Below are 14,673 nucleotides of genomic sequence, written 5' to 3' on the forward strand. Positions count from 1 at the left end.
GGTTGAATGAATGATGATACAGCTACAGTAGTTTGGTTTGAGTCGTAAGCTTAGCAGTTAAGCTTTACCAGGTAGCCATTGCTATACATTAGGCGCTCCGTCCGTATTTATACGGGTACCCTTCCTTTTTCACGTGCTTCGTCTGGTTTGAATCGATTGCTTATTTTGATCTGATAAGTGCCATTTTCTTTGTTATAGGTGTTTATGTCACTAAGCTGAAAATGCATTACTGTACTGTATCATGCATTGTTTGTCGCATTCTGATAGTGAGTGTTTACGGCCTGTCGCCGCTCGCGCCATGGCTTTTTTTTTTCTTTTTTTTTTTTTTAAAGAAGAAAAAAAGAGGAATCGTCTCATTAGCGAAACAATAGCAAGAGACTGCTATTTGTTGTTACTTAGACTGCTGCTTTGTTTGATAATTATCAACGAGAACCAAATAATAGACTGCGTATGATAGAACATGTTCTGAACGAGAGTTAGGCGAAAATTTCTCTCTGTTTGAAAATCTTTGCGGCCGCTTCTTTAGTGCATCAAATTCAGCACAGAAATTAGAGTCATCTTAGATTTAAAAATCTAGTCAGTTATCGTGCCTCATTTCTGACTGTATCACTATTAGGCATAAGAATAATACGAATATAAACATGACATGATACATATATTCTTCCACGTTCGTTGTTGTCTCACTCTAGTTTCGTAGTTTATTAGGCAGACAGGATTTAAACGAGATAGCAGCAAACACGAAAGAATACATGGCAAAATGTTTATATTTGTATTATTGTTATGGTGAAGAGAATAATGCATGTGATTCACGTTTCATCATGTTCCTATTAGCAACCATCTTTTCTCACAGGTAGGAAAAAATTCAGAACATAGAGTTGGCCATATTGACAAACATCCCAAACAGTCTTACCAGTCGGATTTTCGTAGTACATTGAAATTCTGCTACATTCGAAGACGAGCAATACGGAATTTGTATTTACTTCGTTGGATAATGTATGAAAATGCAGTGGTCAAAACTCGGGGCAGAGAAAAAAAGCTCGTCTGCCACTTTTTTTTTTATTTATGCAGAGGTTTTGGCCCCAGTATTTATCATTGTGCCTACAAAGCATGCATTACACATTTTTCAGAACTTCCGCTTGCTTTGCACTTGATTCTAAGCCGCAGGCAGTTTTTTGGATTACAAAAACTGAAAAAAAAAAAGTGTGGCTTAGATTCGAGTAAATACGGTAACTGAACAAATCCAAAATCTCTCTGTACAGTTGTCGAAAAATTGGCGGGAGGACCATTCGGTAACAGGTCTCAGAAGCTTACTGAATAGGAAATTTGGATAAAGAACTGAAAATTACGTCACTACCGAGACTAGCCTATTGCACCGATTGGTATGAACAATATAGAATAGAGCCCCAGTGCGTGACTTTTTCAGGCTGCATCTGTTGCTAGCAGAGCAGCTGATTCAAGTTGAAATGCTCATATTGTATATGATAAAATAACTGGTAAACCTTCTACCTTTTATTATATTGTACTAATGATCATAATAAAACATAGTTAATCCAAGATTGTGCATTACTCTGTGCCTCATAGACTATGTACCTATCAATTGCCTCTCTCATCCCAGACAAGAGAGCCCGACGAAACCAGTCACATCGAGCAGCAACTATAACTCTGTGTGCCCTCACACTGGCCGCTTCCTCAGGCTGTTCTTCTAACTGTTGAGGTTCGGGCTGTGGCTGTGGCTGGGGTAACTGTAGCTGTGGCTCACTGGAAGGTGATTGTTGTGCTTCTTCAGACCTGCTCCTCTCCTTGGCACCATGTCTTGAAGTTTCATTACCCTCCTCAGCTGCAGTCTGCTTTGTCTGACTAGCTGTGTGATCTATCACACAATCTGGAGCATCTGCAAGTTTACAAGATGGACATTTGCAGCATGGCAGTCACACTAAATTTATGTCAACAACTGACAAATATGGTGATAATGCAGCTGCATCTGTTAGTGACTTGGGTTTAAGAAGTACAAACTACTATCTTATAAATGTCTGAATAAGGTTAACAAACGTCTTCAGTGAAGAACTAACGTGGGTAAAATTTGTGACTATACCCTAACCTTAATCAGATATAGTAAAATGTAATCTGAAATGGCCCATACACAATTAGGTTTTGTGTCCTATAGTAAACAACTCCAATTAACTCTTGCTCATCACTACAAACTCTTTTATACTGCAGCATTCAACATCCTTACGCACATTGTTGAAAACAGCACGAAAGTTACAACTGTCTTGCACCACTGGAAAAAATGACACACTTGTAATTGTTGAAGCAAACTTACAGCTCTTATGAGTGATGATACAATCATGCTGGAAATTCCTAATGTAAGCAATTATCAGGACAATTTCATGGTGAATAATTGATCAAAAAATTGCACATACTTGTTTTTGCATAACTTTTTTTTTTTTTTTTACAAAAAGCATTCATAATTGCCTTTCTAAAAGACAAAGCAGCCATTAACAGAATTATAAAACACACTCATCTTTTAATTTTCAGGTTTTTACATAAATATTACTAAGCTGGTATATGTTAACTAAGGAGGAACCTATCTGTGATACTTAGGGCAGATGTTTCACTAGACTACAAGCCTGCCTGAATCCCAAATGTTATGGGTTTATAAAAATTACAGGTTAAAAGTGTTTTGTGGTGTGTAGGCTGTGTACAAATGTATAATTAGTCCCTAAAGTGAACAATTATCAGCTACTAATGCATAAATATTGCTTTGATTAAAATCAAAGTATCGAGTTCTCATTACTGGAACATATGTATCACTAGCACTGAATGCTGGAGATCTGAGTATCACGCTGGGTTGCTGTCCTAAAGCCACTCTAAAGACAGTGACAAGTATTTCTTCCAAACAAAAATGTCTGATAGAGCTAAACACATGTATTAAATACTGGCAAAATATAAATGAATGTCAATCCTACTTGTAGATTTTGATTATAGTTTGTTTTTAATACCTGCAACCTGTCTCTTGTTACTGTCCAAGAGTGTAATATTCATACATATTAATATGAATAAATTTTCTGTTGCACCATAACAGTTCTGCAAGCACAACACAAACCACCAATGATGAGAATTGGCCTGAAGGGTGCAGGCAATTAGCCACACTGCACTGCAGCGGGAACGGCATACAATGCCAGTACCTCCAAGTCCTCTATTCAGGACATTTACCTATCAGTCTATAAAATTCATAAACTTTTTTCCATTTGGAGTAACTGTGTAATACAATTAGAAGACTATATATTCACTGTTTCCTGCATCAGTAAATCTGAGCATTCTGGGCAAACTAACAGTATTTTAACAATGAAAATAAGCAATGGGTGTGTTCTCCTACCGCTGCTTGAGTAGATTTTTTTTTTATCTAACCAGTCACATTAGATCAACAGTATTTTAAGATTTTCCCCCCTTCAGTGTCAAACTGAAAAGTCCAGGATGGAACAACAACTAATTGCAGAAGGACAGATTGCCACTCGCCACATAGAGAAGGTACTAAATCGCAGACACATACAATGAAAATGCTAAATATTTCAGTCACAGCCTATGCCACATGGATCCTTCCCATCAACGCCAGCTTTTCTGGATTACACAGGTGGGAACTTTCCCTGCAGTATATCCTAAGTTCCCGTAACCCTTCTGACCTCAAACTTCGTTAGTCATCGTCCTCACACATCCAGCACCCTTCCTTGTTCCCATTCCATCACTACACAGCCCTCATTTCACCATCATACCCTGTCTTTTTACTTCTCTTATTTTCTACTACCCCTCCACACCCACCTCTACCCTGCCCTCCATCTAACCTTCCAATTGCACATAGCTGCTCTACCCTTGCTCCACCTCATCTCTGCACACTCGCCAGCAGCACTTTAGTGTCATCCTCCCTGCCCCAGCTTCCTCCTCAGCTCCACCCAGTTGCCACTCCCATTATGCACTGGTGGTGCTGCATGCAGTGTGGCTTCAGTCGCCAGAGACTGCAGTCTGTGCGTGTGTGCGCGTTTCTAGCATCTTTTTGTTGGTCCTATCTGCAACTCAGCATCTCCCTATATGGTGAGGGGCAGCTCTACTTTTCATAACGTTATGAAGGGTTTTTTTTTTATTTAAGTCTCATATATGATAACTAGGTTAGCACAAACTGCAGTCTCTGGCAACTGAAGCAGTCACTGTAATGAAAAATGTCGTGATGGGCAGTGCACAGAGCAACAGGATGGCCCACTAGTTTCATGGGCACAGTTTGTCGGTGGACAGACAACTTGTTGGTTGTCATGTCCACACAGAATGCAGCACAGTGGTTGCAGCTTAGCTTGTAGATCACTTGACAGGTTTCACAGGTAGCACGGCCTTTGATGGGATAGATGATGTTTGTGAATAGACTGGTGTAGGAGGTGGTGGGGATGTATAGGACACATCTTGCATCTAAGTCTATTACAGGGACATGAGCCATGAGGTAAGGCATTCGGAGCAGGGGTTGTGTAGAGATGTACGAGTATATTGTGTAGGTTCAATGGACAGTGGAATACCACGGTGGGAAGAATAGTGGGCAGGACATTTCTCATTTCAGAGCATAATGAGAGGTAATCAAAATCCTGGTGGAGAATGTAATTCAGTTGGTCCTGTCCCAGATGGTACTGAGTTATGAAGGAAATGCACATATGTGGGCGGACAGTGATATCTTTGGAGGCGGTGGGAGACAGGAAAGGCAAGGCATGAGAGATTTGTTTTTGTTCAAGATTGGGAGGAAAGTGAGGTCTATGAAGGTTTCAGTGAGACTGTCAATATATTTTGAGAACAACTATTTGTCACTGCAGGTGTGACGACAGCGGGTGGGTAGGCTGTGTGGAAGGGACTTCTTGGTATGGAATAGGTAGCAGCTGTCAAAGTAGAGGTATTGTTGGTAGTTAGTAGGTTTAATATGGCCAGAGGGGTACTGATGTAGCCATCTTTAAGGTGGAGGTCAGCATCGAGGACGGAGGGGGGGGGGGGGGGGGGGTTGGTTGTGTTGAATAGGACCAGGTGAAGAGAATAAGCGAATGGGTGAAAAGTTGTTGAGGTTCTGGAGGAATGTCTATAGCATGTCATCATCTAGATCACGAAGATGTCATCAAAGAATCTGAACCAGGTGAAAGGTTTGGTATTCTGGGTGTTTAGGAAGGATTCCTCTAGATGGCCCATCCTATGCTAACCTATTAATGGGCCATCTACAGGAGTCCTTCCTGAACACCCAGAATCCTAAACCACTCACCTGATTCAGATTTGTTGATGACACCTTTGTGATCTGGATTGAGGGTGAGGACACACTATCCACAATCCTCCACAACATCAACAGCTTCTCCCTCATTTGCTTCATCTGTTCCTACTCAACCCAACAAGCCACCTCAATAGATGTTGACCTCAACCTCAAAGATGATTACATCAGTACCTCTGTCCACATCGAACCTACTAATCACCAGCAATACCTCCACTTCGACAGTTGCCACACATTCCATACTAAGACGTCCCTTCCATACAGCCTAGCCACCCATGACTGCATCTGCAGTGATGAGCAGTCCTCCTCAAAATATACCAAGGGTCTCAATGAAGCCTTCACTGTCCGTAATTATCTTCCCAACCTTGTACAAAAACAAATCTCCCATGCCTTATCTTTACATTCTCCGACCACCTCCTAAAGTCCCACAGTCTGGCCACAGAGGAGTATTCCCTCGTAACTCAGTACCATCTGGGACTGAAGCAACTGAATTAAATTCTCTGCCAGGTTTTCGATTACCTCTCGTCACGCCCTGAAATGAGAACTGTCCTGCCCACTACCCTTCCCACTCCTCCCACAGTGGTATTCCGTTGTCCACCAAACTGACACAATACACTCTTCGGTCTGTACACAACCCCTGCTCCCAACCCCTTACCTCATGGCTCATATCCCTATAATAGATGCAAGGTGTTTCCCATACATCCTCCCACCACCTACTCCTGTCCTGTCACAAATATCACCTAATCCATCAAAGGCAGGGCTACCTGTGAAACCTGTCAAGTGCTCTACAACCTAATCTGCAACCACTGTGCTTCATTCTATGTGGACATGACAACCAACAAGCTGTCTGTTCGCATGAATGGCCACCGACAAACTGTGGCCAAGAAACTAGTGGACCACCCTGTAGCTCAGCACACTGCCAAGCAAAACATCCTTCATTTTCAATGACTGCTTCACAGGCTGTGCGCCACATGGATCCGTCCCACCAACACCAGTTTTTCTGGATTGCACAGGTGGGAACTTTCCCTGCAACATATCCTACACTCCCGTAACCCTTCTGGCCTCAAACTTCATTAGTCTTCGTTCTCACCCATGCAGCTCCTTCCCTATTTCCATTGCAGCACTACACAGCCCTCATACCACCATCCTATCCAGTCTTTTTACTTCTCTCCATTTCCCCTACTACCCTCTCCCCTGCCTCGTGTCTAACCTTATGACTGCACACAGCTGCCCTACCCTCTCTCTCCACCTTATCCCTATGCAATACCCAGCAGCAGTTCAGTGTCCTCTACCCCTACCCTACTGTCCCTTCCCCTCCCCGCCCGAACCTCCTCCTCACCTCCACCAGTCACCACTTCCATCAGGTACTGGTGCTGCTGCTGTCGCACTGTGGCTTCAGTTGCCAGAGAGTGCAGTGCAGTGTGTGTGTGTGTGTGTGTGTGTGTGTGTGTGTGTTTGTTGTGCCTATCTGCGACTCAGCATTTCCGCTATATGGTGAGTGGCAACTCTCCTTTTCATAATATTGTTACACTCCATCCTAGATTTTTCACAGTCTTCACAAAGGAGGTATTGTAACACAGGTAACAATCTGGAAAGATGTGAAGAGGCAATCCCTCAAAACTTATAAATGCTTAAAATGAGGGAGTTTCTGTGCAATATTCTTTTACTCTAGAGTGTCACTTGTCTCACCAGCAGGTAAACATTTAAATCCAGAATCCAAATCCTGTTTTGGCCATAATGATCGTCATCCAAGTCAGAAGGGGAGTAGTCACTTGCCTTTTCTTACTCACAACCAAGCACTTATCACAACTGGGAATCAATCGTCTCACCTTGCCAGTCAAATCAGGTATATTCTTGTTTTGCTTCCTTTCAATTTATTTAACAGTGTAATGTACTGTCTCATGAACAAGCTCAACGATTTCATGTTATTAGTGTGTGAAATCACTAAAATTTATCCTCTTTCACTGGAAAGAAGTTTGGTTCTCCTTAACACTGAGGACTGGACAACAACAGTGACAATCAGCTGCCTGATGCCCAATAATGTGCTTTTTCTATGCTTTCTGAATTCTGTGTAGTAGGTTCTACAGCACAGAATTCAAGTCAGATTACTGCATTTGGAAAAGGGGTCTATTTTCTATAAATATTGCAAAGGAACTTAGATGTACGTCTGTGATAGATTTTTTATACTGAAATGCAAATGAGTTCTTTTCACTACAACACAAATTTTCTTTCATCTTCTGTTTCCTAAATGGAGACATTGGTGCTTAAATTAAATAAATACATGAACTTCATGAAATTTGGCAGATATGTAGAGGGTGCAAAATAATGCAATACTTTTTTGGGGGGGTCCTATTTTACTTTTATGGGACATAAACACACCCCAAAGGGTGCTTTGACATATTAGGTTTAGAGGGGATATATTGAAAATGATGATACATAAAAAACGTTTTTCCATATCAATGTTCTTGAAAACTGTGTAATCAACTTCTGTAGCAGTTCGAAATTTTGCAAAATACCCCACCACTGTTGATTTTGAAAAAATGAAAATTTTTTGTTACACACAAATTAAAGCAGATTTCACAAGCCACATACATTTCTGTATAATAAAGCTAGTTTCTGAAATACCATTTTTGGAAAATAAACTGTACACAATGTGCTGTCACGCATATTTTCAACATACCCACTTAAATTATCTAAACATTCACTATGAGTCTATTTATTTCACTTATATTTATATTATGTTCCTAAATTTTTATTTCATGTTTTACATTTTTTTTCCAAATGCGTATTTTGTTAATTGAAAAGTAGTAATTGTAGTGGTTGTGCATCAAGGTGTAGAAGTGCACAAGCTGTACAGTGATTACACTTAGACATAATATCTTTGACATCGTTTATTCCTTTTTTAATAATTATTCCTTTTTTTTTTTTACTTTTTTACATTGATGTATTCCTGGATTGTGTTGTATGAACACATTGTGCAATAAATGTAGCCTTAAAGTTAATTTCTAACAAGCTACAACATTTGTGGTACCCCAACATAATCGTAGATGGCAGCCAACATCAACTAAGGTATTATTGGTGCTGTATCATTCCAAACATAAAGCAAAAATCAAGCATGCCAATCACACATCATCTGCTTACTGCACCACCAATGTACTTTGAATGTCAAGAGCTGATCTGCAGTGTTAGCTACACCATGCACCATCCACTTACTGAGATTTAGCCATGTCAAAACCAGTACCATTTGCTGACGTGCCCCTAAGCGCTTCAGTTAACTGAGTCACTGTCAAACTAGCACCTTTTTGGCAGCAGAACCTTTTGCTATGGTTTGCACAACTCAAGAGTCAGTTCATGTTTGCCAACATCACAGATGATGAAACAAAGTACAGCTACGTTGTCGTTGCACTTTATGAAGACGTGGCTATCAAGATTCACAACATTTTGGACCTACCATCAAATACTGACTGATACGTGGCTCTGAAGAATGCCCTTGTCATTTGTCTATCACACTTGTGCAGGGCATCCAACAACTATCGAGCAGTAGGTGGGTCTCAATGCTACTCATAGTGCTCAAGAAGAACATTGGATGTTGTCTGTGAGGCAAGGACAATCTGGGACCACTACCTGTACAGCACACTGAGAACTTTACATTTAATATCTGTGATAAGCACCGATTCTCTATCTTAGACTTCATGCCTGCATATTATCAGGTACTGGTACTGCCAGAAGATACTACTAAAACTGCTGTCACCATCTCATTTGGCCTCCAAGTTCACAAAAATGCCATTCAGGTTGTACAATGCCACACAAACATTCCAATGTTTCGTGTATGAAGCAATGACAGACTTGGACTTTCGCTACGTGTACATTGATGAGATATTAATTACGTCCAGTTCGAAAGCCAAACACATGGAACACCTGCACCAGATATTCCCACATCTTCCTTCACAATGACTGCTTGTCAATCCTTCAAAATGTGTCTTTGAAGCTTCTGAAATCTGCTTCCTGGGCAACACAACCAATGCTCATGTAATTCAGCCACCCCAAGACAAGGTAGACAGAACAGTTAATTATCCATGATCGGCAACTATTCTTATTGCAGTGATTTCTACCGTTGCCAGGTGTAGAACCGTGCATTGTTAGCTGCTTCTCAGAATGATCTTCAACAAGGTTCACACAGACCAGAGTAGTGAAGATGAGACAGCTTTCAACAATGCAAAGACAAGGCTGTTCTGTTGGTGCACCCTCTTCCAGAAGTGCTGCTTGCCTTAATGGATGCTGCATTAGTGACCGCAATAGTTGCTGCACTAACAGCAGAGAGACAATCAGCAGCAAACTTTGGCATTCAACAGCAAAAAGCTAGCTCCATCACAGCAGAACTGTCTACTTACAACTGAACTAAGCAGCATATGCTTCCATCAAGAAATTCGGATGCATGCTCGAAGGTACACACTTCACTCTTGTCATGCTCAACAAACCACTGACATATGCATCTCATTAACACTCAGACAAAGGTTTGCCACACCAGCTTCATTGGACAGTTTACAATTTACATTACCCACACCGAGGTAGAACTTAATACCCTGGCAGACACACACTCTCTCATTGAGGTGATCTTGCGTGCAATCTATTATGAGGTACTGGCCTTTGAACATCAGTCCGATGAATGTATAATATACTGGCACAGCCATCTAGTCTTCAGCTCCATCTCATTCAAGTGCCACCAGAAAACATACTGTTGTACTGTGACGTCTTCAAGTCGAAGTCATGACCCTTTGTGACTCACGGTTTGCCACAGCAGGGCGCATCTCTGAATAACATGTCTCATCCTGGTGTTTGTGCTACAGCGCAGTTGGTGAAAAGAATTTTCATGTGGCTCAACATTGACAGAGACTCTTAAGACATTTGTCCATCAATGCACGGTCTGTCAAAGTAACAAAATCACTCATCTAATTAGCGCACCCCTCAGCATGTTCATTGCCCCATATCAACAATTCGAAATGTTACTGGACAATTCCTGGCATCAGAGGGATGAAATTAGTGTCTCACTGCAATAGACTGATTCACTCACTAATTGGAGGTATTATCCATATCCAACATCACTGCCGAGTCCATCGCAACTACATTCTCCTGGGACTGAATTGCTTATTTCAGCATACCATTATGCATTATGTAATGGATCTGGGAGATGTGATATTTTCTACCAGATTTGTCAATACCAAATCTAATGAGGGAGGTTGTAAATGTTTACTTATATTTTTGTCAGAATATTTTTTGTGAACTGTAATTTGCCTTATTTTATGCTAATTTGCTTATATTTTTGAGAGTGACAGCATATTGATTAATATTAGTATATGTGACGAAGAATATCAAAGAGACTGGTCACAAGGGGAAGATTGTGTGTTGTGCGAAATGTCTTTGACGCTGGAGTCAGTCGGCAGTGAACTCTCGGTGTGCGACAATGGAACAGTGAACAGGTCCCCGTTGTAATAATTTGCAAGTGGCCAGCAAAAATGAGTTATTCTGCTACTTTTATATAAACGTCAAGAAGGAAGCACATTCGGAGAAATGGTATTTGAAGCACCAAAAATGAGGCAAATGCATTGAACCAGGACATTTCCACAGCCGATGAAACAGCATAATGGAATCGTACTTCCACTAGACGACTGAAGCCAACACAAAAATATTCACGGAAAAGTGAGTCCTGTCATGAAATATGCAAAATTCAAGTACATAAAAATAGTGAGCATATTTCAATTACCACTGAAGAGGGCCAGCAGTTTGAATCTTATCTATTCAAGGCACTCGCCAGCATGTTAGGCACGAACCTGATCTGGACAACTTCTTATCACCCGACTAACAGTGTTGCACTGAGACCTTGCCAATCATGCTACTGAGCCCTCTGCACTAAAGCTCTGTATAAAAGAAAGTATGGCCATTCTTTTTCCCTGCGTTTGCTGCCGTCTGCAGTTCAGGATTGGCTGAAACTGCATCACATGACATTACCAGCCATTGTGGGCCCAAGCAATACGTGTGAAGCATAGGAAGTGCTGTGTATCTTTGAAGCTTTAAGTACAATAATGCCTCAGTGCTATGCTTTTGGCTGCTTGTTTAGAGGCAAAACGAGAGGAAAACTGTACAGATTTCCTTCCAAAGGGAGAGATGCGAGAAGAAGGAGAATACTGGTCACAACGGGAAAGGTTGCAGGAACTAGACTTAAACAATCAATTAATTTTATTTATTTCTGGCCTTTTGTCTCTGTCTCCTTTTTACATTTTTGTTACTTAGTTTCCAGTCCATCTGAACAGCAAAAAAAGTCAGAAGAGCTAATTGGATGGTTTAATGGTAGTTTAATTACAAAATAGAAATCTTAAGCGATAAAACTGCCACTGTTAGCATTTAAAACAAAAAATAGTAAGTGGACTGTACAAAATTAACATGACTGGCAAAATATTTGACCCAATTGACTATGCAATACGTTTTAAACTTACATTTACAATGCTTACAATAATAAATTTTACTTTGTTTCATACAATATAATGTAAAAAAAGAAAAAAAAATGTGCGCTAGGTAAGTACTGTACCTACCAAAATGGTTCAAATGGCTGTGAGCACTATGGGACTTAACATCTGAGGTCATTAGTCCCCTACAACTTAGAACTACTTAAACCTAACTAACCAAAGGACATCACACACATCCACGACCGAGGCAGGATTCGAACCTGCAACCGTAACAGCTGCGCGGTTCCAGACTGAAGCGCCTAGAACCACTCTGCCACAGTGGCCAGCACTGTACCTACCATCTTTGATTCAGTAACCATTAACCCGCCTGCTAATCCACGGAGTATTAACACAAACACAGTTGTTACTGTTTCTTACAGCCTACTTTTGCTTGTAGGTCTACTTTTATTCAAACACATTTTAAAAATACGGTGTTCTCTTGTACTTTCGTAACTATTCTCCTACTGTCATAGAACAATTTGCAGACAAAGTTTTATGTGATAGTTCTGACAAAAATATAAATCACGCGTAATCATATAAGCAGGTTTATTAATTCTATTTACTAAGGCAACGTGCACATATATTTGAATCCAATCCTTCATTTCATATAACAAAAGAGACATTGGGCGAATTTTCACAGTACCGACTAGCAGGAACAAGAAGTAAGTAGATATAGAGATTTAAGTTAGCGATGGATTTTTCCTCGCACTTGTGAACTAATATTGGTTCCCTTTCGTCATGCTGACTATCGGACAGGACCAATTTAAGCCAAATACAAAAACAGATGTACTAACTTGATACTGCAATAATAACTGTGAAATCTGCTTTCACTTTTAATAAAGGATAGCAGGGGGAAAAGCTGTTTTTCATGCTTGCCACAACAAATGCTTTTCAACTCATTAACTCGAATTTGTTGAGATTTTTTGTTGCTAAATATCTGACATGTTCCATTTTAAGCCACTGAGGAGTTTTAGCAGTGCATTAGACAGTTGAGTGTACTTTTTTAATATACACAACTAAATATGCTGCAGAAGGCAATGTTTCACCAGTGGTGCAGTGGACCCAAAATGGCGGCCACTGGCAAGTTGGCCGTACTTTCCCTATTCAGAGCTTTACTCTGCACAGCCATCAAGAAAAATATGAAAACAACTGCAGCTGACCTTGTCTATGGACAACAAATAGACTACATGATTAATTCCTCTGCAACATGCTGGATACACCCGTCAATGAAGCAGTCTTCGTCAGCTTGCTACACTCACAGGTACTGCCACTTTGGCCTATTTCAGTAAGAGAACAAGAGACTCAGTGTTCATTTAACATGGTGTGGTATGTTAATATCTGAAACCACTGTATGGTGGGCTATATACAGTACTTAGCAGAAAGGATAAAACATTTAGAACTGATGCCATGCGAACACCAACAACAGTTTCTACTGATCTCCTAAAATCTGCGTTCAGTACTGCTTTCACCAAGGCACACACGATATCTACTGCATCACCTTCAGACATGACAGAATCACCTGCTACCCTGTCACCAACAAAGCACCACAGGCATCAAGTACTACACCTCTGATGGCTCCACAACAGCAAAACCGGTCACCATGCAATCTGGACTAATGTCAAGTTTAATCACGAGTATTGTTAGCACTTAGGGAGAAGTGGGGTGGCGAGGGAAAGGGGGGGGGGGGGCAGAGATACAGTTGTTGTGCATCAAGATCTAGAACGCAAAAGTCTTAGTGATTATGCCTAGACATAATGTCTAACATTATTTTTCCTTGTTTTGTATAATTATTATGTTATTGATTTTTCAAATTGCAGTAACACCTCGATTGCGTTGTATGGACACATTGTGGCTGGTGCAATGTATCACAGGACACTTGAACTTTAAACTAAGCCTATTAACTATCTTCAACTTGCCGAGCTAAAGAATATTAATTCACTCTACGAAGTGAAGCAAATATGCAAAACAAGATTTCTATTAGGGCAACAGAAAAATCTGTGTCAAAATTACTCGTTTCTTAAATATTTTTGAGGTTAATTTTAATCGCTAACAAACTCGAAACTAGAGTTAATGTATGATAAATGTAGGTCATATATACTCCTCTTGAAGGGAAAAATCAGATTTAACATAACATGTTAGTTACAGCATCTGCTACAGTAACTAAATCACAAAAGCCAATTTACTGAGAATTGGATTATGCACAGGACAATCGCAACTTTCAAAAATTCTCAAAAATGTACATTTATTTGCACTGACATATTCTGAAATTCAGGGCCATCTATTCTTTGGCTACAATTGTGAATCACAAACACTGATTTGTTATGAAAGAAGTTATCCCCAACATTTGCACTGGTCACTTACGAAAATTTTCAAAAATTTAGTTTTGTAAACATTCGAAAATTCTCAAAAATTACTTTCTCACATAACTAAACAATGAAATTAGCGAATGATAGTTCTGAATGAGGGTAGGGCTACTGCTCTCAAAAATTGTAAAAGAGCACACACCTTTAAGCCAACAATTGAAAACAAAAGTAAGAGTCAGTAAAAAATTGGAATAATCAAGTTGTTGTTATTATCAGCACAGCTCGCAACTTATTTCATTGCAAGAAAATATTCTTTATGATACTCTCCCTGTTTGTTTCATCGAGAGAGCAGTTTGAGGATCCCTGCAGCACTTTTATTCATATCAAATTATTAATTCGAAGCTTTCATCAGATGTAAGACCATTCTCCCCCTGAATAAAAGACTTAGTTAAAGTCAGTGTCTCTCTCTCTCTCCCTCCCCCTCCCCCTCTCACCCTATTCTCTGCAAAATACACGTGACAAGCATTTGCAGTTGGTTTCAATAAATTAAGAACACTGGTGCCTGAAAAGCCAGGATCCACTTTTTAAC

At 40.2% G+C, this 14,673-nt stretch overlaps 1 protein-coding gene across 1 annotated transcript in view; it reads right to left on the reverse strand.

Annotated features, from left to right (window-relative positions):
- LOC126355708 (uncharacterized) overlaps nucleotides 1-14,673 on the reverse strand; it is a 121,005-nt gene that overhangs the window by 27,396 nt on the left and 78,936 nt on the right. Inside the window, exon 13 of the mRNA XM_050006079.1 lies at nucleotides 1,591-1,891. Coding sequence (XP_049862036.1) covers nucleotides 1,591-1,891 — 301 coding nt within the window. The remainder of the gene's footprint in view (nucleotides 1-1,590; nucleotides 1,892-14,673) is intronic.

The sequence above is a fragment of the Schistocerca gregaria genome, chromosome 1 (assembly GCF_023897955.1).
Source record: "Schistocerca gregaria isolate iqSchGreg1 chromosome 1, iqSchGreg1.2, whole genome shotgun sequence".
Taxonomy (NCBI): Eukaryota; Metazoa; Arthropoda; class Insecta; order Orthoptera; family Acrididae; genus Schistocerca; species Schistocerca gregaria.